Source organism: Liolophura sinensis, chromosome 1, assembly GCF_032854445.1.
Source record: "Liolophura sinensis isolate JHLJ2023 chromosome 1, CUHK_Ljap_v2, whole genome shotgun sequence".
Taxonomy (NCBI): Eukaryota; Metazoa; Mollusca; class Polyplacophora; order Chitonida; family Chitonidae; genus Liolophura; species Liolophura sinensis.
In genome coordinates, this window is record NC_088295.1 from 44,307,709 (window position 1) to 44,329,623 (window position 21,915).

General features: G+C 41.6%; 1 protein-coding gene across 1 annotated transcript in view; it reads left to right on the top strand.

The window, feature by feature from the left end:
- Positions 1–21,915, top strand: part of LOC135482061 (sine oculis-binding protein homolog) — a 44,469-nt gene extending 22,554 nt beyond the window's left edge. Inside the window, exons 2-4 of the mRNA XM_064761892.1 lie at positions 4,503–4,695; positions 9,315–9,407; positions 18,830–21,915. Of these exons, the coding sequence (XP_064617962.1) occupies positions 4,503–4,695; positions 9,315–9,407; positions 18,830–20,868 (2,325 nt within the window). The 3' untranslated portion in view covers positions 20,869–21,915. The remainder of the gene's footprint in view (positions 1–4,502; positions 4,696–9,314; positions 9,408–18,829) is intronic.

Sequence of the window (21,915 nt, forward strand, 5' to 3'; positions counted from 1 at the left end):
TAACTACATCTGCTCTGAAGATAGCTTGGCACCAGATACTGGGCAGAAATGGTTGGTTAAATGAACTATGCCAAGAATTCTTCCATCTCCATAACCCTTAACTGAAAGTGAAACCCTCTTTGGTGATACAGTGCAGAAATCTAACCAGATTAGGGATGTGCACAACAGGTTAATGAAGTGTCTGTAACCTGCCTGAATAATAAGTCAAAATGCAGCTTAATTGTTTAGGTTACAATGACAGCGTAGTATACCGATAACTGTATATCTTTGTGGCTCAGTTTTGCAGCACAATTCAGCACAATTGAAGCAGGTCACTGACCATGGGAAAAAGCTGAAAGGTTGACTGCTGTCTTTAAAAAAATGGCGGGTTTCAGAGCCCTGCCATTTTAGAGGGTTTTTTTCACGCAGAAGAGAAAATGCTGTAGGGTAACATTCCCGTACATTTGATGACAGCGTGTACATGAAGGTATCCAGGAGGTCAACTTTGTCATATAAGTGTATACATCATGTTGCCCAACTTTGCAGCACAGTTTATATTATCTGATAAGTGTACATCTAGAGGGTTAACTTCACAGAACAATTGCTTTTTGTAATAGGTGATTCTGTCAACATGTGATAAGTGCATATCAGTAAGTCAGCACAATTGCTTTAGGTGATTTGATTTGACAGTTGATTCTTTTGATTGGTCAACATTTTATAAGTGTACACATGCTTTAGTGAATTCTGACAGCCACTAAATGTATATCCAGAAGATCAACTTCAGAGCACAAATTGGTCATACTGTCAACAGATAGTGAGAGGGAAACCTGTAGGCCAATTTTACAGGACAGTTGCTTTAATAGGTGATACCGCCAACATCGAATAATTCTACAGCCAGTAGAGCAAGATCAAAGCTTAGAATGATCACCTTAAAGTCGGAAGACTTTGGATCAATCCAGGTCAGGCCATAACAAAGACTTATAAAAAAAAAAACAGTCCATGATGCTGTTTTGCTTGGCACTCAGCACTTAGAGGTTAAAATGAGGAAACTTAACTGGTGTCAGTATAATATGACTGGGTTGGGTGTCATGTCTGGTGTCTTCAGCATGTGATACTTCAGTTATGTCTGCAGTATGGTGACATGGACTCTCCTCGCCACAAGAAGACATAGCATATGTACACACACCTGTGATTCCTTGTTGTCATATGACTGAAAAATTGTTAAATATGACATAAAAACCCCAAGTACACATACGTGTACATACGGTTAGTTTGGGGGATTTCCTTGGATTCTTGGATTTCCTGGAGATCACACCTGAACCTTTCTCTTAAATTTAAGAGGTTACCACATACAAATGGCAATTTGTCTCATAATAACACAATGGAGGGTGACTTTTCAGCTACTAAGCTGGGATTTTTTGGGGGGTTTGTTGCAATGAAAGGATAGAGTTGCTGTTTGAAAAGATTTTTGTTTAAATCTACTTTGGGTGACACAAACATACCCTATAGTGCTATCAGGAACCAGCAGATTTCTGTGGCTGACTTTGTGAACCATTTATGGCGATATGTGGAGTATTTATGGTCGTGCCACTGTAGAAGAGACGCAGTTGTATCTGCACTGAATACATGGGCGTAGGAAATTGAGACTCAGTGGGCTCTGTTAGATTATATAATATCAAAGGGAAATGAAGTAACCTTAGTGGGTGACTAGCAGAAATGAAGCTCCTGGACAACTGATGACTGTCAGGCAGCCCCTAGATTAATGTTTTATCAGCATGGTAACAGTAAATTGCACTGTTTCGTGGAGCTTTTTACACATGGTGATATTCAGCTAAATGAGGGTATTACTTATTCTGAGAATGTTACATATGGAGAATTTTATCATGTGAATCTTCGGTCTCTGTATCTGTGTTGTAAGTAAAGACGGAAATAAAGAGTGAATTTATCAGCTCTATAACAAGAATGGGCTGACATGATGTACTAGACATGCATTTTGCCATGTGAGTTGTTGTGCCACCTTAAATCAGCATTGGCAACCGGAACTAACAGGAAACGGGAGACTGGTTTGTCACTCCTACAGAATTTAATTGAAGTTTTTTTATGAAATATTTATACCTGTTTATATATATATATATAGAAGTAACCATAAATTTATTTTGTGGAATATTTACTAGCTGCTACCAAAGCAAGGACCATTGATCAGTGATTTATTTATTTGAGTGGTGTTTAATGTCATGCTGAAGATTGTTTCTCACCGATGACAGCAGTAGTGCTTGGGTGGGGTGTAAATTGGTGGTAGGGGTGGGGCGAGGGTGCGGAGGGGTTTTTCCATGAACCTGACTAGAGGTAGATTTCAGGACTCATTTGTCAAGGTCCTGATAGCTGCAGCGTTGACCATTGAAGTTGCTCATGATGTTGCCAGTGAAGTTGCTCGTGAAGTTGCCAATGAATTTGGCAGTGAAGTTGCTCATGAAGTTGCCAATGAAGTTGGCAGTGAAGTTGCTCATGAAGTTGGCAGTGAAGTTGCTCATGAAGTTGCCAATGAAGATACACATTCAAATGCAGTTTTTGCTGGTCTGGTACATGTACTTGTCAGAGAACAGTTATATTCTGACTGCTGTGATATAACTGCGATGTTTCCGCATAAAACCACAGTCGTATAAAATCAATGAATAAAATTCTTAAAAAAATAAATAAAAAAGTACTGTTTTGTAGGGATAAGAAATACGTCTTGTGGGTTGCTCCACTTTTGTTCTTTGCAGGTAAGAAACATTTTATCTGTGTATGCAGTAGAGATCATCTTGAAGAGTGACGAAGTTTCTGAAGGTGGAGATAACAAGGTGGCAATAATATTTTTTATAAATCATAGCACTGAATTCCTAGCTTCATGTTCCTGATTACTGTTGTCACATCTCGATGGAGTTTCCAAACGCAATAGGATGGTCCCAATGCTAAAATATTGATGACATCGTGCAAATGCTGTGTGGACATCTGTCTGTCGGTGGACATGGCTTCATAAGCAGGTGTTCACATGTAGCATAATCTTTTGGGCAAGGTATCTTGAAAAGTAATTAAGACTGTTCAAAAGTCATTTGTCGAATAAATCCTGACCACCATGTCCAAGGGGAAGGGGGTGGGGGCGTGACTATAAATTTGCACCTTGTCTATTAGTCCGTCGTACTAGTTCTCTGGACTGTTATTTTGAAAACAATTCAATATATGTCAGCATGTCATCTATATTTGTAGTGCCACCTCACTGAAGTGCCATGTCAATGACCTGATGCTGACCGCTACTTAGCCTATCCCCTTATGCTGAATGACAAGCCTGAAGTAGCAAGACATTTACAGCGGTCACATTTGTCATCTAACTGTGAAATATGTCAACACTTCGAAGACTAGTGACATACAGTAGTACTCTGCACAAAACACAGACATTAGTCAATGTCTGCTAGTTATTGGTATAACCATGTGTCAGTGGTCGTTTGTAATCTGTCCTGGATGTCTGTCATTGGATAGCATGTTGGTAAGATAATGCTGGGCATCACCTCATGACAAATGCGGTCATAAAGTGTGGATACCAGGTAATCATTTGTAATATGCACACCTTAATATCAATATAAGTGTGGATACCAGGTAGTCACATGTAATATGGACACCTTAATATCAATATAAGTGTGGATACCAGGTAGTCACATGTAATATGCACGCCTTAATATCAACATGTGTGGATACCAGGTAGTCATATGTGATATCAACATGTACGGCTGCATTTATACAAGTAACTGTTTCAATTTCCAGGTGTCTGTTAGGAATTTCTCTGCATCAGCAATGCTATTTCTCTGTACAAAAGTCTGGAATTGTGATTTGAACCTGAAATATGGCAAATTTTCAATCTATCTTTGTCGTAATTATTTAAGATTCATATTCCAGCAACTCCCCTCACCATCACAGAAGTACAGTGCAGGAAGGGCAGAATAGTGATGTAGGCAAAGCATATTAAATATTATACAACCATATATGTGTAATGATGTGAAGAAGCTGATTATGTTGAACAGACAATCTTCTCACAGAGATGCTGCAAACATAGGTCCAGATTTTATGCCAATAAACATGACTTCACATGAAAAATCTACACACATCCAGGTACTGCGATTGATTTTGTCAGTTCCAGGAAAAACAATTCATCTTGATAGGGAAGATCTTACAGCCTTCAATACAGGCTCCTTGCATTGGGCATTTGGTTACTCTGGCACTCGAGCTGCCGCCACTTGAAAACCTGACCAACCACAATTAAGTGAAAAAAAATTTTAAAAACAAATCCAATGTAATAAATATAATTAGGTATATTTGTTCTCATACTGAAAGTAGTTAGGTGTTGATCCCAGTCTGTTGACAATATGTCCGCATGGCCATTGCTGGCTACTGGGAAACAGCTAATAGTCATTTGTCCTTCCTGATCTATGCTCCGAATGTTGTCATGAACTGCTATTAACAGGTGTTTGCCATTCCGGTGTGTTTGATAGGATTATGCAGAGACAACGATGAACGAGCTGCTGGGGCTGTACGGCTATGATAAAGTGAGCATACAAGATACGCAACACCTGAACCTTGACAAATACGGCACCGGAGACCAATCACCAACATCAAGTCGTGACGACACCTGCACGCCTCCCCTGTCTGACCAGGGCAACGACACGGATGATATCAGCTCCATTTGTAAGTGTCCCATGGTCATTATTTATTTATTTGATTGGAGTTTTACGCCATATTCAAGAATATTTCACTTTTACAGTGGCGACCAGCATTATGGTGGGAGGAAACCGGGCAGAGCCCGGTAAACGCCAACGACCATCCTCAGGTTGCTGGCAGACCTTCCCACGTATGGCTGGTGCAGCACAGCTACCTGTGAACCTCTCACTAATGCGGTCGCTGTGAGTTCAAGTCCACGCTGACTTCCTCTTCGGCCATACGTGGGAAGGTCTGCCATCAACCTACGGATGGTCATGGGTTTCCCCTGGGCTCTGCCCAGTTTACCCCCACCATAATGCTGGCCGTTGTCGTATGAGTGAAATATGCTTGAGTGCGGCATGAAACTCCATTTAATAAATAAGGGAGGAGGTCTAAAGGATGTACCTCAGTGGGAATGTGAGAATTGTACAAAGTGCACGTTTGTCATCAGTGTAACCAGTCCAGTGTTTGTGTGGAATTCATCTTAAACAGGTCGTATAGAGGAATTATATGGAATGTTTTAAAATGTTATTATGTTTGCTGAAATAATGTACAATATATGTCATTAATGTAGGATGTGCAGAGTTTATGCAGAATTCATGTTAAATGTAGCTGTAAAGAAAGAAAAGAAATTCAGAACCATAAAGGAATGTGGCTGATTTGGTTTATTTATTTATTTGAACGTCATATTGAAGAATTTTCACTTTATGGCGGTAAGTTTGTGGGTATAAAATGAAATAGGTGTGCTTGTTGTAAATCACCAAAAGTTTCATAGGCTGCTGAGGAACTGTTTCACATGTGGTATCCATGACATGACATGACATGACAAATATCCACATCATATAGGAGAAAGACAAGTGATCTTCAACAACCGTTAAATATGGCCAGGCAAGCATTAACCTCTTGTTGTCTCGAAGGCTCCGCAACCATTCATGGAGTGGAAATATCCACAAAATTGCCTGTCCAAGGCTGGGATTGAACCTTTGCCCGCTGAATTCGATGTGATTATGTGACAGTTGCCATATATCTAAATTGTCAGAAAAGCAAGTGGACAACTTTCTGTTACTGTTACTTTCTTGAATATCTTAGGTGTATTAGAAAGTGCATTTAAGTGTGAGTTAGGCTTTTTCAGCCTCTGCTGATATTTGGCATCCTCTAATCAGGCTTTGTAATGACTATCCCTGACCTTGAGTTGTACTGGTTTTGTGACCTTCATTAAGTATAGCCTCTGCTGATATTTGGCATCCTCTGATCAGACTATGTAATGACCATCCCTGACCTTGAGTTGTACTGGTTTTGTGAGTTTCAGTAAGGGTAGATACTAAAGTCTTCAGTCAATAAATCTCTCGGGGCTTCCTTGGCTCATTTGGTTAGCGTGCTAAAAACAGCAATGTAATGACCCAGGAGTCTCTCACCAATGTGGTCGCTGTGAGTTCAAGTCCAGCTCATGCTGGCTTCCTCTCCGGCCATAAGTGGGAAGGTCTGGCAAAAACCTGCAGATGGTCGTGGGTTTCCCCCTTGCTATGCCCGGTTTCCACCCACCATAATGCTGGCTGACGTCATAAGTGAAATATTCTTGAGTATGGCGTAAAACACCAATCAAATAAATAAATAAATCAATCAATAAACCTCTCCCTCATTACAGTGCTGTTGTCAGGGTACATATCTTCCTGCCATGTCATAGGTGAAGATAATTATGAGCTCATGCTGGCTTCCTTTCCGGCCGTACGTGAGAAGGTCTCTCAACAACCTGCGGATGGTCGTGGGTTTCCTCCAGGCTCTGCCTGGTTTCCACCTACCATAATGCTGGCCACCGTTGTATAAGTGAAATATTCTTGAGTATAAAACGACAATTAAATAAATAAATAAATATGTGTTTCACAGCTAGCACTGAGACATATATAATATATTTATTTATACATGGTGTTTTATGCTGTCCTCAAGAGTATTTCACTTGTACAGTGGTGGACTGCATTAAGGTAGGAAGAAACTGGGCAGAGCCCGGGGGAAAACCCACGACCATTTGCAAGTTGCTCGCAGACCTTCCGATGTATGACCCCAGAGAAAGCCAGCATGAAATGGACATGAATTCACAGAGACCACATTGGTGTGAGGCATCTAGGTCATTGTGCTGCGCTAATATGCAATATAGGAGCAGTCATTGTTTGATGTTGAATGTTAACTGTCAGCCAAATCAGCTCAATATCATGGTTTTCATTTAGTAATTACATGTTAACCAAAGCACCTAGGAGCGCTAAAATTTTGAAAGTATGTATGTGCAACAAAAACTCTGTGAAAAGTTGGAGTGCAGATTTGTGATGAATTTCTTGATGCTGAAAAATATGTTTGAATGAAGTGTGTTACAATGACGGAGGGGTGTATTTCACTTTCTGATGTGGTTCCCTGTGGCAATTGCCTAGTTTCTGTAATACAGAATTCTCAGTTCTGGCATATAGTAGAGCCATGTGGTTTAAGGACTGAAGGAGTCATCAGTTACTTGATTAGCTGGCTTTGCGCATGCTGCGTAATTGTGTCACTCTCACTGTCAACTGGCCACGTGTGTCAGACACTGCAGATTACCGTCGGGATATTCTTCAGACGTCTATTACGTCTATTGTCTGGTCATATTGCACTTGTACGACCTCTAGTCGGCTTATGTTGCAAACGTTGGTACTGATACAGATCTGTGGTGACCTCTTAAACACCTGCAGGTGCTATATGGCTTCACAATCATCCCTCTGGCATTTCAGAAAATCACCCTACTCTTTTGACTTTTGTCCAAGTCAACTGGCCAGTTATCGCACAGGATCTGGAAAATCCTCCTTGTCAGTTTTGATATTACAGCTCTCGTGAACATGTTCCTGATTAATGGGCATCTCTCTGAGATTGCGGAAGATAAATGTGTGCGTGTCACAGATATTTTGGAAAAGACAATTACGTTGCTGACTTTGTAATATAATTTAAATTGAAAAAAAAAATGAGGAATTGAGTTGAAAATCTCCAGGGGCTGATTCCATGAAGCCTAACTAACAAACTTCTTACTTCAGTCTATTAAATTGAAAACCATGTTTTTCAGTTTTTGATGCTGGAAGTTGAAATTTCAAATTTGATGAGAATGTCAAAATGTAACTTTCTAGGGCCTAAAAGTAAGCTCTAAGTTCGTATCTCAAATGTTTACTTACGTCAGAAATGGCTTTATGAAATCAACCAGCATAAAGCTTCCATAGTCGAAGAATACTCTTCTACATTTGATTGGAATTTTACGCCATCCTGGTACTCAAGAATATGTCACTTATACTACGACAGCCAGCATTATAGTGGAAAGAAATTGGACAGTGCCCGGGGAAACCCATGACCATCTGCAGGTTTCTGCCACACTTTCTTATACGAGTACTCTTAAATACCATGGCAACACATATTATGTACATATGTTGCCATGGTACTTTGAGCAGCCCTGATGTTGCAGTGATGCTCTGAGGTACAGTACCCATTAGTATCTGTGTGAATGTGATACATACAAAGGCTTTATGAGAGAACAGACTCATGCTTCTTTAAAGAACCTTAGTGAAATTAGCTAGTTACAAATTCTCACACCTTTATTAGAGATCCTCATTGGATCAGTGAAGGAACAACAAGTCGCTGACAAATCAAATCGTAATGTTTTACCACCAGTTCTGTATGGCAGAGCTGCAGCTTTATGTCAATAGATTTCTCACATGCATGATGATGTGTGGTGGTTTCCTCCAGAAATGATCCATTTCTCTCTACTTGTAAAGCTAGCCATAGTCATCGGTTTGAAATATTATTGAGTACAAAATATACCTTTTCAAACAAGGAAACATACTAATTAGTCTACTCGAAATCTGTCATTTGTTACTCACACACAAAAAAAAAAATATACTAATAAAAAATAGTATGAAGGTAATATACTAGTAGCAAGAGATTTCGAAATAGAAAATCTAGCAGTAGATAACCAAATGTTTCAAGCTAGCTGTAAGTGTGAAACCAGCAACATGGAAACTAATCTAGGTGACTTGGTACTTTGACCAGTTAGGAAACCGATTTTTATCTCATGGTTTCGCAAATAGTGAGCAATATTAATTTGGGCCTACTTGGTTGTTATTCTGTCTGTCTTTTGGTTTTTGTGCAGTCGCTGCTGTGAATGTTGTGTGATTTTGATGGTATGATTTTGTGAATGGCTTTGTCTGAGATGAAGTTCGATGTTGTGTGATTTTGATAGTCCAATTTTGTGAAAGGCTTTGTCTGAGATGAAGTTTGAAAAGCAGTTTCATCCATGAATAATGTTTACATATCATATAAGCATGGGATATCAATTTTCTAGATCAGTATAGTAAGATATCAGTCAAGTAAGGTTGTTGGTAATTTTGATCAAGTTGTGATAAGATCCAATATTGGTAAAATCTTTCAAGATGGATGGCAAGATTTAATGCAGGTATCATCTTTAGCTTGCATCTTTACAGAAAATGACTGACCCAGTTTAGATGTTGCACAACGGACACTTCATTATGATCCATAAATATATGCCTCCTTGCATATACACATGAACTAATGACTATTGTACCCTTATTGCTGTTTTGATTTTGCAGGTTCTAATCCCAATGAGACAACGCTGGCAGCACAGCACAAGAACCTTGTATCTGCACTGAACAGTCGTCACGGCAACAGGGAAGGTGAGAAAGGTGAGCTACAAACATGTATGTGATGGGCCAAGCTGGTGAATGAGCCTGTATCATTGGTTGAGAGAGTGATACATTTGTTATGTGATATTGTGGTTATGTTTCTAATGGTGAGTTCTCCAACACCAGGGTGTTCTGTGTCTCCTCCAGTGATAATGTGATCTGTGTCTATTCCAGTATGAGTGTGTTTTGTATGTACTCCAGTATGAGGGTGTCCTGTGTCTACTGCAGTACTAGGGTGTTCCAGTATGAGGGTGTTCTATGTCTACTTCAGTACTAGGGTGTTCTGTGTCTAATCCAGTATGAGGATGCTCTGTGTCTACTCCATTTCTAGGGTGTTCTATGTCTACTCCATTGCTAGGGTATTCTGTGTCTCCTAAAGTGCTAGAGTGATCTGTGTCTACTCCAGTACTAGGGTGTTCTGTGTCTACTCCAGTACTAGGGTGTTCTGTGTCTACTCCAGTACTAGGGTGCTCTATGTCTGCTCCAGTACTAGAGTGTTCTCTGTCTACTCCAGTACAAGAGGGATTTGTGTATACTGCAGTACTAGGGTGTTCTGTGTCTACCCCAGTACTAGGGTGTTCTATGTCTACTCCAGTACTAGAGTGTTCTATGTCTACTCCAGTACAAGAGGGTTTTGTGTGTACTGCAGTACTAGGGTGTTCTGTCTCTACTCCAGTATGAGGGTGTTCTGTGTCTACTCCAGTACTAGAGTGATCTCTGTCTACTCCAGTACTAGGGTGTTCTGTGTCTACTCCAGTACAAGAGTGTTTTGTGTCTAATCCAGTATGAGGGTGTTCTGTGTCTTCTCCAATACTAGGGTGTTCTGTGTGTACTCCAGTACTAGGGTGTTCTGTGTCTACTCCAGTACGAGGGTGTTTTGTGTCTACTCCAGTATGAGGGTGTTCTGTGTCTACTCCAGTAGTAGGGTGTTTTGTGTCTACTCCAGTACTAGGGTGTTCTGTATCTACTGCAGTACTAGGGTGTCCTGTGTCTACTCCAGTACTAGGGTGTTCTGTGTCTACACCATTGCTAGAGTATTTTGTGTCTCCTAAAGTGCTAGAGTGATCTGTGTCTAATCCAGTACTAGGGTGTTCTGTGTCTACTGCAGTACTAGGGTGTTCTGTGTCTAATCCAGTACGAGGGTGTTCTGTGTCTACTGCAGTACTAGGGTGTTCTGTGTCTACTCCAGTACAAGAGTGTTTTGTGTCTAATCCAGTATGAGGGTGTTCTGTGTCTATTTCAGAACTAGCGTGCTCTGTCTCTCCTCCATTGCTAGGGTGTTATGTGTCTAATCCAGTACTAGGATGTTCTGTGTCTACTGCACTATTAAACTGCTCTGTATCCACTCCAGTACTAGAGTGTTCTATGTCTACTCCATTTCTGGGGTATTTTGTGTCACCTCCAGTGTTAGGGGGATCTGTGTCTCATCCAGTATTAGGGTGTTGTGTGTCCACTCCAGTACTAAGATGTTCTTTGTCTGTCCCACTTTTAGACTGTTCTGTATCTGTATCTGTATCTACTCCAGTACTACGTGTCTAGTCCATTGCTGGGATATTCTGCGTCTAATCCATTGCTGTGAAATAGACACAGACACCATGATATTTTGTCTCCTCCAGTGCTACTGTGATCTGTGTCTCTTTCAGTGCTAGGGTGTTCTGTGTCTACTTCAGTACTAGGGTGTTCTGTGTCTACTCCATTGATAGTGTGTTCTTTGTCTACCTCAGTGCTAGGGTGTCTTCTCCAGCGCCTGGGTGTTATGTTTCTACTCCAGTGCTAGACTGTTCAGTACTAGGCTATTCTGTGTCTACTCTGGCCGCTCTGTAGGTGAAGAAGCGTACAGTGTATTTAGGATCAAACCTGTCCCATGATCATGATGAAATGTGCAGATATTGGCTGGTGTGTAGAGCCAGACACTGTGGTGATAAACTAGGTGTCTTATGGAGTGATGTAACAATAGGAATGTGTGTAGGTGTCAAACTCCTCCCATGGTTGTGATAAAATGTATGTTGGCTGTCGTGTAGAGCCAGACACTGTGGTGATAAACTAGGTGTCTTATGGAGTGATGTAACAATAGGAATGTGTGTAGGTGTCAAACTCCTCCCATGGTTGTGATAAAATGTGTGTTGGCTGCCGTGTAGAGCCAGACACTGTGGTGATAAACTAGGTGTCTTATGGAGTGATGTAACAATAGGAATGTGTGTAGGTGTCAAACCCCTCCCATGGTTGTGATAAAATGTGTGTTGGCTGTCGTGTAGAGCCAGACACTGTGGTGATAAACTAGGTGTCTTATGGAGTGATGTAACAATAGGAATGTGTGTAGGTGTCAAACCCCTCCCATGGTTGTGATAAAATGTGTGTTGGCTGCCGTGTAGAGCCAGACACTGTGGTGATAAACTAGGTGTCTTATGGAGTGATGTAACAATAGGAATGTGTGTAGGTGTCAAACTCCTCCCATGGTTGTGATAAAATGTATGTTGGCTGTCGTGTAGAGCCAGACACTGTGGTGATAAACTAGGTGTCTTATGGAGTGATGTAACAATAGGAATGTGTGTAGGTGTCAAACTCCTCCCATGGTTGTGATAAAATGTGTGTTGGCTGCCGTGTAGAGCCAGACACTGTGGTGATAAACTAGGTGTCTTATGGAGTGATGTAACAATAGGAATGTGTGTAGGTGTCAAACCCCTCCCATGGTTGTGATAAAATGTGTGTTGGCTGTCGTGTAGAGCCAGACACTGTGGTGATAAACTAGGTGTCTTATGGAGTGATGTAACAATAGGAATGTATGTAGGTGTCAAACCCCTCCCATGGTTGTGATAAAATGTGTGTTGGCTGTCGTGTAGAGCCAGACACTGTGGTGATAAACTAGGTGTCTTATGGAGTGATGTAACAATAGGAATGTGTGTAGGTGTCAAACCCCTCCCATGGTTGTGATAAAATGTGTGTTGGCTGTCGTGTAGAGCCAGACACTGTGGTGATAAACTAGGTGTCTTATGGAGTGATGTAACAATAGGAATGTGTGTAGGTGTCAAACTCCTCCCATGGTTGTGATAAAATGTATGTTGGCTGTCGTGTAGAGCCAGACACTGTGGTGATAAACTAGGTGTCTTATGGAGTGATGTAACAATAGGAATGTGTGTAGGTGTCAAACTCCTCCCATGGTTGTGATAAAATGTGTGTTGGCTGCCGTGTAGAGCCAGACACTGTGGTGATAAACTAGGTGTCTTATGGAGTGATGTAACAATAGGAATGTGTGTAGGTGTCAAACCCCTCCCATGGTTGTGATAAAATGTGTGTTGGCTGTCGTGTAGAGCCAGACACTGTGGTGATAAACTAGGTGTCTTATGGAGTGATGTAACAATAGGAATGTGTGTAGGTGTCAAACTCCTCTCATGGTTGTGATAAAATGTGTGTTGGCTGCCGTGTAGAGCCAGACACTGTGGTGATAAACTAGGTGTCTTATGGAGTGATGTAACAATAGGAATGTGTGTAGGTGTCAAACCCCTCCCATGGTTGTGATAAAATGTGTGTTGGCTGTCGTGTAGAGCCAGACACTGTGGTGATAAACTAGGTGTCTTATGGAGTGATGTAACAATAGGAATGTGTGTAGGTGTCAAACTTCTCCCATGGTTGTGATAAAATGTGCGGATATTGGCTGTCGTGTAGAGCCAGACACTGTGGTGATAAACTAGGTGTCTTATGGAGTGATGTAACAATAGGAATGTGTGTAGGTGTCAAACTCCTCTCATGGTTGTGATAAAATCTGCGGATATTGGCTGTTGTGTAGACTCACTATGGTGATGTACTAGTTTGCTTATGGGGTGAAGTCGCAGTAGGAATGTGTGTAGGTCCCATGGCCATGATAAAATCTGCAGGATATGGGCTGATATGTTTATGTATCCACACGTTGATTCCACACAGATTTATACCAAGCTTCTAATCGGGCTCCCTCCCTCCCTCCTGATGGAACCTTAGCATACTAGTGTGTGGAGTTAGGGGGAGGGGTTACCCAGGCTAGGAGCCTAGTTATTGATTGCAAGCCTGTGTAATTGATGTGAAATTTGGCTGTTTAAAGGAAGTGCTCCGGTGTGGACCTATATCGTGTGTCTGAGGGAACTAGCGAGCTCAGAAATCAGGCTATACACACTGAAACACACACCTCTCCGCTTTCCCTTGGACATGATACATGCCAGTTTCACCGGCATAGCTGGCTGAAATTAAAGACGTTTCAATACAGACATTCAACACTGCCGTGGCATTACGCGAGCCTGTAATCTGGCGCGGGGGGAGAGCTGGTGGGGCCCATCCGTGAGATACAGTTACCCAACAAATTTAGATTGCCCATGCAGGCAGTCCAGACATAACCTTTCAGTTGCTATCCAGTAATATTTCATCTGTATCTGCCACACTGGGCCACTGTTCAAAAGTTATTATTTATGACTTGTGCGGATAACAATGCAGATAAATGCGTTTTCTACCTTATGACGTTTTGTGTAAGGCTGGGCAAGTAAATCTCGTCCGGATGAAGTTACCAATAAACGTACCCAAGTCTCAGTGAGAAGGAGTCTTGTTGCACATGGGGTCTTCACTTGAGCCTAGGTGTGTTACGTCTGAGCTGCCCGTTTTATCTTCCTGTCATCATGCTATCTATTTATCTTACACTGATATGGAGCATCATTTAGAGCTATTGTATGTGTCTGCATCTGCCTACATGCTGGCATTTACATGTAGGTAATGATTCTCAGATAAATTAATCATTACGTGTGCGAGTACAGTATGGTACAAGGACAGTCCTTGATATGGGCATGATTAATTTGGATTTACTCTTTTTTGTGAAGACAACTGTGCCCCAAACTTTAGACCAATAGCACACATTTTAGAATAAAGTTGACCTTAATATATTGTCTTTGAACTGAAGTTGGTGAAGCGATTGCTGATGAGTTGCATTCCGGTACTTTAATAAATGTTACCAGTAGCTGAAATTTCATGACTAAACATAAAATAATTTTTTTTTTTTTAATGGAAAACAATAAACGTGTTTAAATTTTCACGGAAAAAGTCGAGCTGCTCATTCATGGAAATAAAGTAAGTGCCCTTGGGAAACAATGAGAAAGGTCTTAAATAATTCCATTAAAGGCTGAATAAAAGTATGTGCTTCCCTTTGAAGTAGCTATAGTGAAATTCCTGAAATCGGGATTGTGTATAATAAGTATACCATAATATCCAGTAGGACGATGTATGGTGCTATCTTGGATGACTGTTAAAAGTTAACTTTGCTTTTACTAAGTGATTCGTTGTTAAAATGATGAAAGTAACAGAAGTGCAATATCAGCGTTCAGGGGTTGTGCTCTAAACGTCACCGCTGTTTAAAACGTGATTTAACAGGGCTTATAAACATGTGAAAAAAAGATGACCGTTAAGGGTTAGCAGATGTTGATGGTGATATTGCATGTCTAAAATGTGTTGCTTATTGTATACCTTTGCGATTTTTTCCTCTGGAGGTCATTTGTTTTAGATTTGTCATATAAGTAAGACGTATGTAAGCTTACAGACATATTTACCTTTGCATTGATACCGCATTTCGGTTGATTTTCCATAAGAAAAAAAATTGGCGTGCAGTCATTATTTTTTTTTCTCACTGGGCATAAGATTTATTACACTCAGGTTAGTGTCTGGTATTTTTTTCATAACTGGTGTCAGATTTCTGGCTGTGGCAGTATCCGTTCCCAGTTTGTGGACAGTGTACAGAGATAATATAGATAGTCGTCTAGCCTTTTTTCCCCCAAATCTCAGGATCTTGTGTTTCAGCATACACTTGTTAGAAGACTTTCTGTACATCCACTCTTTAGTATTTATTATTTATGGGAAGATAGGGTGGAACTGGGGGTGGTGGGAGGTAGGCAGAAGAGGGGTGGTGCACAGCAACAACCGTTTCCATATTTTTCGCCTTGGAAAAATTTGGCCATTTTTGCAAATGCTCACAAGCACTTTGTACAAAATTTAATTGCGAACTCTTATAAGGTTAAAAAAAGAACTTGTGATATGACGTTAATAGTTCCAGAAATAAGCTATGTATGTGGCATTATCCTTCTTTCCTTGGGCTTAACCCAACCTTATTATAAAAAACTATGGTTGGTCTGTGACATTGTGACATTGTGAGGGGGAAAAGTACCAATAAAAGAAGCTTTTTTTTTAAAAATAAAATAGAATAATATAAAATAAATAATAAAGATCTTGCAAAAATCTTCAAAAGAACTGGAATTTATTTGTTGCCCTTCACTAGATTTATATAACTGTACCTTATTTCAAGTGAGGGTTTTCATGAAAAAAAATATGTCCCAAAAGCAGAATTCATGATACAACTGTAGGCCTTATATGTACTAGTATGTCTAAATTAGTACAGTTAGGTCATGGCATCCATAATTTCCCCAGAAGATTAATAAATCTGCGTATATGATATGAGTATATTGCATCACTCATCTTTCAGAGAAAATTCTATTTGATTGGTTGAAATGCCAAACATACAAGGCTGAAAAGGATGGGTCTTCGGGGGAACATCAGTTTTCATATACCCTGGAGTCAAGGCCTCACGCACAGATATATCCCAGAAGTCAAGGCGATGCAGATGCAAAATGTAAACAAAAAGGGCGACAACTTTGCTAGAACAAAAATAACTTTTTGTCGTCTGCTCTGATCTTGGCCGACGGAAAACAATGCAACCACTTTTGTCTCGCACTAATAAAAAGAATGTGGTAAAATGGGCAAGTGTTATTCCGGAAATACCAAAAAATCTAATGAGAATGCTGCAATAATTTTTGTTCCTACCGTGTTGAAAATGACAGTTGGAATCTTTTGAAGAGTTTCCTCTAGAAAGATCGGGTAAGTCCTAGGTCACTTTTGCCTTGGTTTGAGGCCTGAAAACAGGATGGGACAAGCCTACATAAACCTCCACTCTTTGAATACCTTTGTCATTCCCACATGTAGTTATTAAATCACCGTCCAGAGGCTCCTGTGTCTGGACACAAATTAACCTGCCCCTGTCCCTGCCTGGTGATCAGAACGTCACCGTGTTGGATGTGAATGAGAGAAATTTGATGTGTGCAAAGACTGAGCGTTGAATGCAGAGATTTCCCCTACTGAGTACTGTACCATCTGTATTGTTATCCAAATCGACATAATTCTCTTCTAAAATCAAAATCGCCAGAATCACATCCATCACAGTATCCTGTCATCTTGTCATCTTCACGTGTTTCATTTGGTTAGCACTGGGCCTAAAACTGACCTTGAGTGAGCTAAATCAGCTGATTAGTGAGTGTGATGACGTGGCAACACTGCCACTGACATAAAACATAGGAAAGATTTAAAGATTTTATTTTATTACTCACAAAAAAATCCTAAGGGAGGGAACTCCGGATAAGCAGTCGGCATGGTCTCGTTAACACCAGTTTTCCTCAGTTCTCAAAAATGCTCTTTATGGTGATAAATTGGTTATACCACAACCTTCCAGGAGTATATGGGTAGGTCTTTGGCTTTGTCTGTTAATATTTTTCCTCGTCCTGGCCTTGGCAAAAAATTTTCGACCTCAGGCAAATATCCACCCATATACCCCTGGATGATTGTTATATAACTAATATTTTTGATGTATTGATAAATCATAAAAACTTTCCAAGTCCAGGTAATGTGCAAAATGCCATGGCAAGCTAAATTAGATAAATGAAGAAACATGCATTTTGTTTCTACTGATTGTTTTGTTGTCATGTATTTGTCTGAATGAAATTCTCATGATGTGGATATGTGCATGAGCAATGCAAGCAAATTTATAAAAAAAAATTTATTTGAAAACTGAAATATGCATATGGCAACATGAAATCAAGGAGAGACAACTCAAGTGCAACCCTTGACTGTATAAATCTTTAAAGGAGAAGAAAATTTAAATATCAATCCAATACCATTGAAAAGAGTATGCATTTCCTCGCAGGTGCATGCCATAAAAAAATTATAATATGTACCTCAAGTTGATAAATTATCAATAAAGTCAGCGCCAAAATCCGCTGTGGGCGACTCCATTTTGCCTAAGAACTAGTACTGAAGTCTTCTGTGTTGGGAGGAGAATTGCTGTCGGAAACCGCTGAAGTGCAGTTCGTACATTTCCAGTAGAACTCTTCTTCCCAGAAGGCAGCGAACAGTACAGTTCGTTTTCCACTTGACAATCGGGAAACCGGAATGCTGGACTTGGTTCCGAGTTCACACAAACAAGCCGGCAGTTTTTACAACTCTCATTGGCTGAGAGGCAACACACCCCCAGCATAAATTACAGGGTGTTTAAAGATGGAGGATGCGATGGACTCCACCAAGTTATGCAGCAGGCACCACCAGATAGAAAAAAATGAGCTCTTTTCAGCCTATAGTGACATTTTTTAAAGTTTTCTTCTCCTTTAAAATATGGTACCAATAATGCCATCATCACATTTACCTACATGTAAGGGTTGATTAGTTTTTAATGCTGTACTAAAGAACTTTCACCTAAAAAACAATGGTTGCGAGCTTTTATACCAGTGAGTAAACCACTGCCTTTTATAGCTACCTGACTACATACCTGACTTGAGTGATTGAGTGTGTGCTTCGGGTTTAACGTCGTACTTTGACAATTTTTCAGTCATATGACGACCACCACCTGACTTAAAGATGTAGCTGAGTCAGTGATAGCAGAATAAGAATCTTTGACCTCATTGTTCAAAGATCATTTAGCAACAGGAAAAAAACTGCTGTAGCAGACTATAAAGCTAGAAAGCAAATTACTCCCCACCCCACTAACCATGTGATATGTTCAACATATTTTTGCCAGCCCATTTGCCATAATTGGAATAAATGCACTCAGATGAGCACTAAACAGGTTTCTCAGAAACATATATATTAAAATGTAGGTGTAACTATGTATTTAAACAAGTTTAATTATGCTGTGTGCCTGAATGTATTTAAAATAGAAATAAAGTAACTAAGAGGATTGAAATTATGGTTGATAATATATGTGGTTAAAAGCTTCTGTGGTCGTGGGTTTCCCTTGGGCTGTGCCCGGTTCCCTCCCAACATAATGCTGGCCGCCATCGTATAAGTGAAATATTCTTGAGTACGGCATAAAAAACCAATCTAATAAATAAGTAAATAAATAAATAAAAGCTTCTGGCTTCAGAATCCACAGTCTCATCACTGATGTTGAATTCAGCATAAGATGCTTGTTGTGCTTTAAGGTCTTTAGAGGATATCTCTCAAAGGGGTCGTAATGTTACGCCGTCCTAATCACCATGACATCTCATAAACCATCTTGGGGACTTTCAAACAGCGTAACATTACAACTGCTTTGAGAAACAGCCAACAGTTTCAACAAAACATCAATTAATATCACTATGATCTATTTCCTCTTTCAGATTCTAGCACCCGCATCATTTGTTCCTGGTGTCAGAAGTCAGGATCTAAGCTATTCACGCTGAAGTCAGGCAATGGCCACAAAGCGTTCTGCAGTGAACTCTGCTTCACCCAGTGTCGGCGAGCCTCCTTCAAGAAGAACAAAGTTTGTGATTGGTGCAAACATGTCCGCCACACGGTGAACTACGTGGACTTCCAGGACGGAGAAATCCAGCTGCAGTTTTGCTGTGAGAAGTGTCTAAACCAGTACAAGATGAATATTTTCTGTCAAGAGACGGAGGAGCATTTGTCACAGATCCAGTCCCAGATTCGGTGTCCATCTACAGGATCTGAGGATATGGCGGGAGTGACGCCTGAGGATAGCACTGTGAACAAGCAGATCTTGATAACCCCGGATCTGTGGCTCCAGAGCCAAAGAAAAGGTGGGAGAGGTAAGCACAGCGAGCGCGAACATGATGCCACAGCAAATGGCAGCAATACAAGCTCGAGGAAGACAAAAGTCAAATCTGAAGCAGCGGACAGTTCCAGAACAGATTATTCAGGTTCCAGACGTCACGCTGTCACCAGGAGACACCGCAGTCATGATCAGTATGATCGTCTTGATCACACAAATGCAGAGCGGGATGAGCACTCAGACAGTACCAATGGAGACTTTGCCAAAGAGAGACTTCGCCCTAAGGATAGGTCACGAATAATTAAAACTGGAGATACTCGTGCTTCCACCAGCCCTCCAAACCACACGCCCAATCTATTGTCTTCACCTCACGACTCGGCTAGCATAAGTTCCCCGATGTTACCACCTGGACCTCTTCACCCACACTGGTTTCCTCCATCCCACATGCTGGGCTCCTTGGCCGGGGCTCAGTTGGGTCCGTATTTCCCCATGGCCCCTCAGGCCCATCCAATGTTTTACAGTAACATGACTCCTAAGGTTTCTTCAGCCTCCAGAAAAGGGTCGAGACATTCACCCCATCCCCCAACCTCCCATGAAGTGGCAGATTCAAGATCTGCTGCCAGAGACAGTCACGGCGAGACAGACATCCTCCCGTCTCCAGCTGATCACCCAGCCGCTGCAAGAATCCCATTTCCAATGCTATTACGAGGAATGCCCTCAATGCCTGGTGCCCCGTTCGGATGCCCAGTGTTACCCCCACTGCCAGATCGCAGCGCCAACCCCAATGTTCCAGGAACGCTGCCTTGTACAGGTCCCCCAGTTACAATGATGCTCCCCTTCCCTGTTGTGCTCCCTGTCCCCATCCCAATCCCTGTGCCCATTCCTCTGACCAAGGAGCAGATCATGCTGGGCATTCAAAAACTAAATGGAAACAACAACAACACAGTTAATTCTACCTGTGAAGGTAACAGCTCTTCAGCTACAAGCAACTCAGGTCAGGAATTGATTAAGGAGACTTCGGGACATAGCCACGAAACCAGAGACCCTTCACAAATGACTGGTCTGTCTCGCTGTGACAGCAGAGCGTCGTCAGCTTCTGCGCGCAGCTTCACAAGCCTGTCCAAGTCACCACTTCCCCGAGAGATCACCAGTACAGTCACAAGGAGCAGCTCAAGTCCGACGGCGATGGAGGGCGTTCGGAATGAAGAGGAGCAGAAGTCTTCACAACTGCGCACCATTAATCCTATCGCCTCCCCTGTGATAAGCAGTGACGAGGCCATTGATCTGTCAACGGACAAAAGCGGTCAGAAAGCATCTGCTCACTCCTCCGCAGTTAGCTATGACACACACAGTGAATCCAATGGGCAAACTGTCCCAGTCAGGGGAGAGAACTGTAATTCTGCGCTACCCAAGATTCACATAGTCAACGTAAAACATGAGCCTCCGTTGTCACAAGAACTACCACTGCCCAAAACTAACCATCCCTACAACAAGCGCAGGGGTCTTATTCTTGACGCTCCGTTTGTTCCCAAGAGACCTCGAAGCCCCTCCCCCGAGAGAAGGGTCTATGTTCGGAACCCTCCACGGGACATATACGAACTTCAAGCCAGGCGACGGTGTGTCCGTGCCAAATTGCGGAGTAAATGATTTGATCGTTGCTATATGAAAGGCTCCATGATCATGGTCTTTGTAGGTGATTACATGTGGCATCACTGTACCAGTCGAGACTGTCAAAACATCAACCACACCCAGTGCCCAGATGTGTACTTCAACAGTCAGTGTATCACCCAGTGCCCTGGTGTGAACTTCAACAGTCAGTGTATCACCCAGTGCTCGGTGTGAACTTCAACAATCAGTGTATCACCCAGTGCCCTGATGTGAACTTCAACAGTCAGTGTATCACTCAGTGTCCTGGTGTGAACTTCAACAGTCAATGTATCACCCAGTGCCCTGATGTGAACTTCAACAGTCAATGTATCACCCAGTTCTCTGATGTGAACTTCAACAGTCAGTGTATCACTCAGTGCCCTGGTGTGAACTTCAACAGTCAGTGTATCACCCAGTGCCCTGGTGTGAACTTCAACAGTCAATGTATCACCCAGTGCCCTGATGTGAACTTCAATAGTCAGTGTATCACTCAGTGCCCTGGTGTGAACTTCAACAGTCAATGTATCACCCAGTGCCCTGATGTGAACTTCAACAGTCAGTGTATCACCCAGTGCCCTGATGTGAACTTCAACAGTCAGTGTATCACTCAGTGCCCTGGTGTGAACTTCAACAGTCAGTGTATCACCCAGTGCCCTGGTTTGAACTTCAGTAGTCAGTGTATCACCCAGTGCCCTGATTTGAACTTCAACACCCACACCATCCAGATTTGATGTGGCAGACTTCGGTATTGAATAAAATATTTTTACTGGCACTTTCACTACATCTGTGCCCTGTATGAATATGTCCAGGCTGCTGGCTAGTGTACACCACATCAGCTGGACCATACGAAATTGAATCAAAGCCTTAGCTGGATTATGGATTTGTATTTATATGTGCCATTTCATCTCTTCATGAAGTCCTTAGGGATGATGAAATCATTATTGATGAATGCGGTAATAGTGCTGATTTCAACAGCTGTGATGCTTCAAGTGCCATTACAGGCAGAACTTTAGTGCTTTTGGACAAAGGCTGTATAAATGGCCGGAA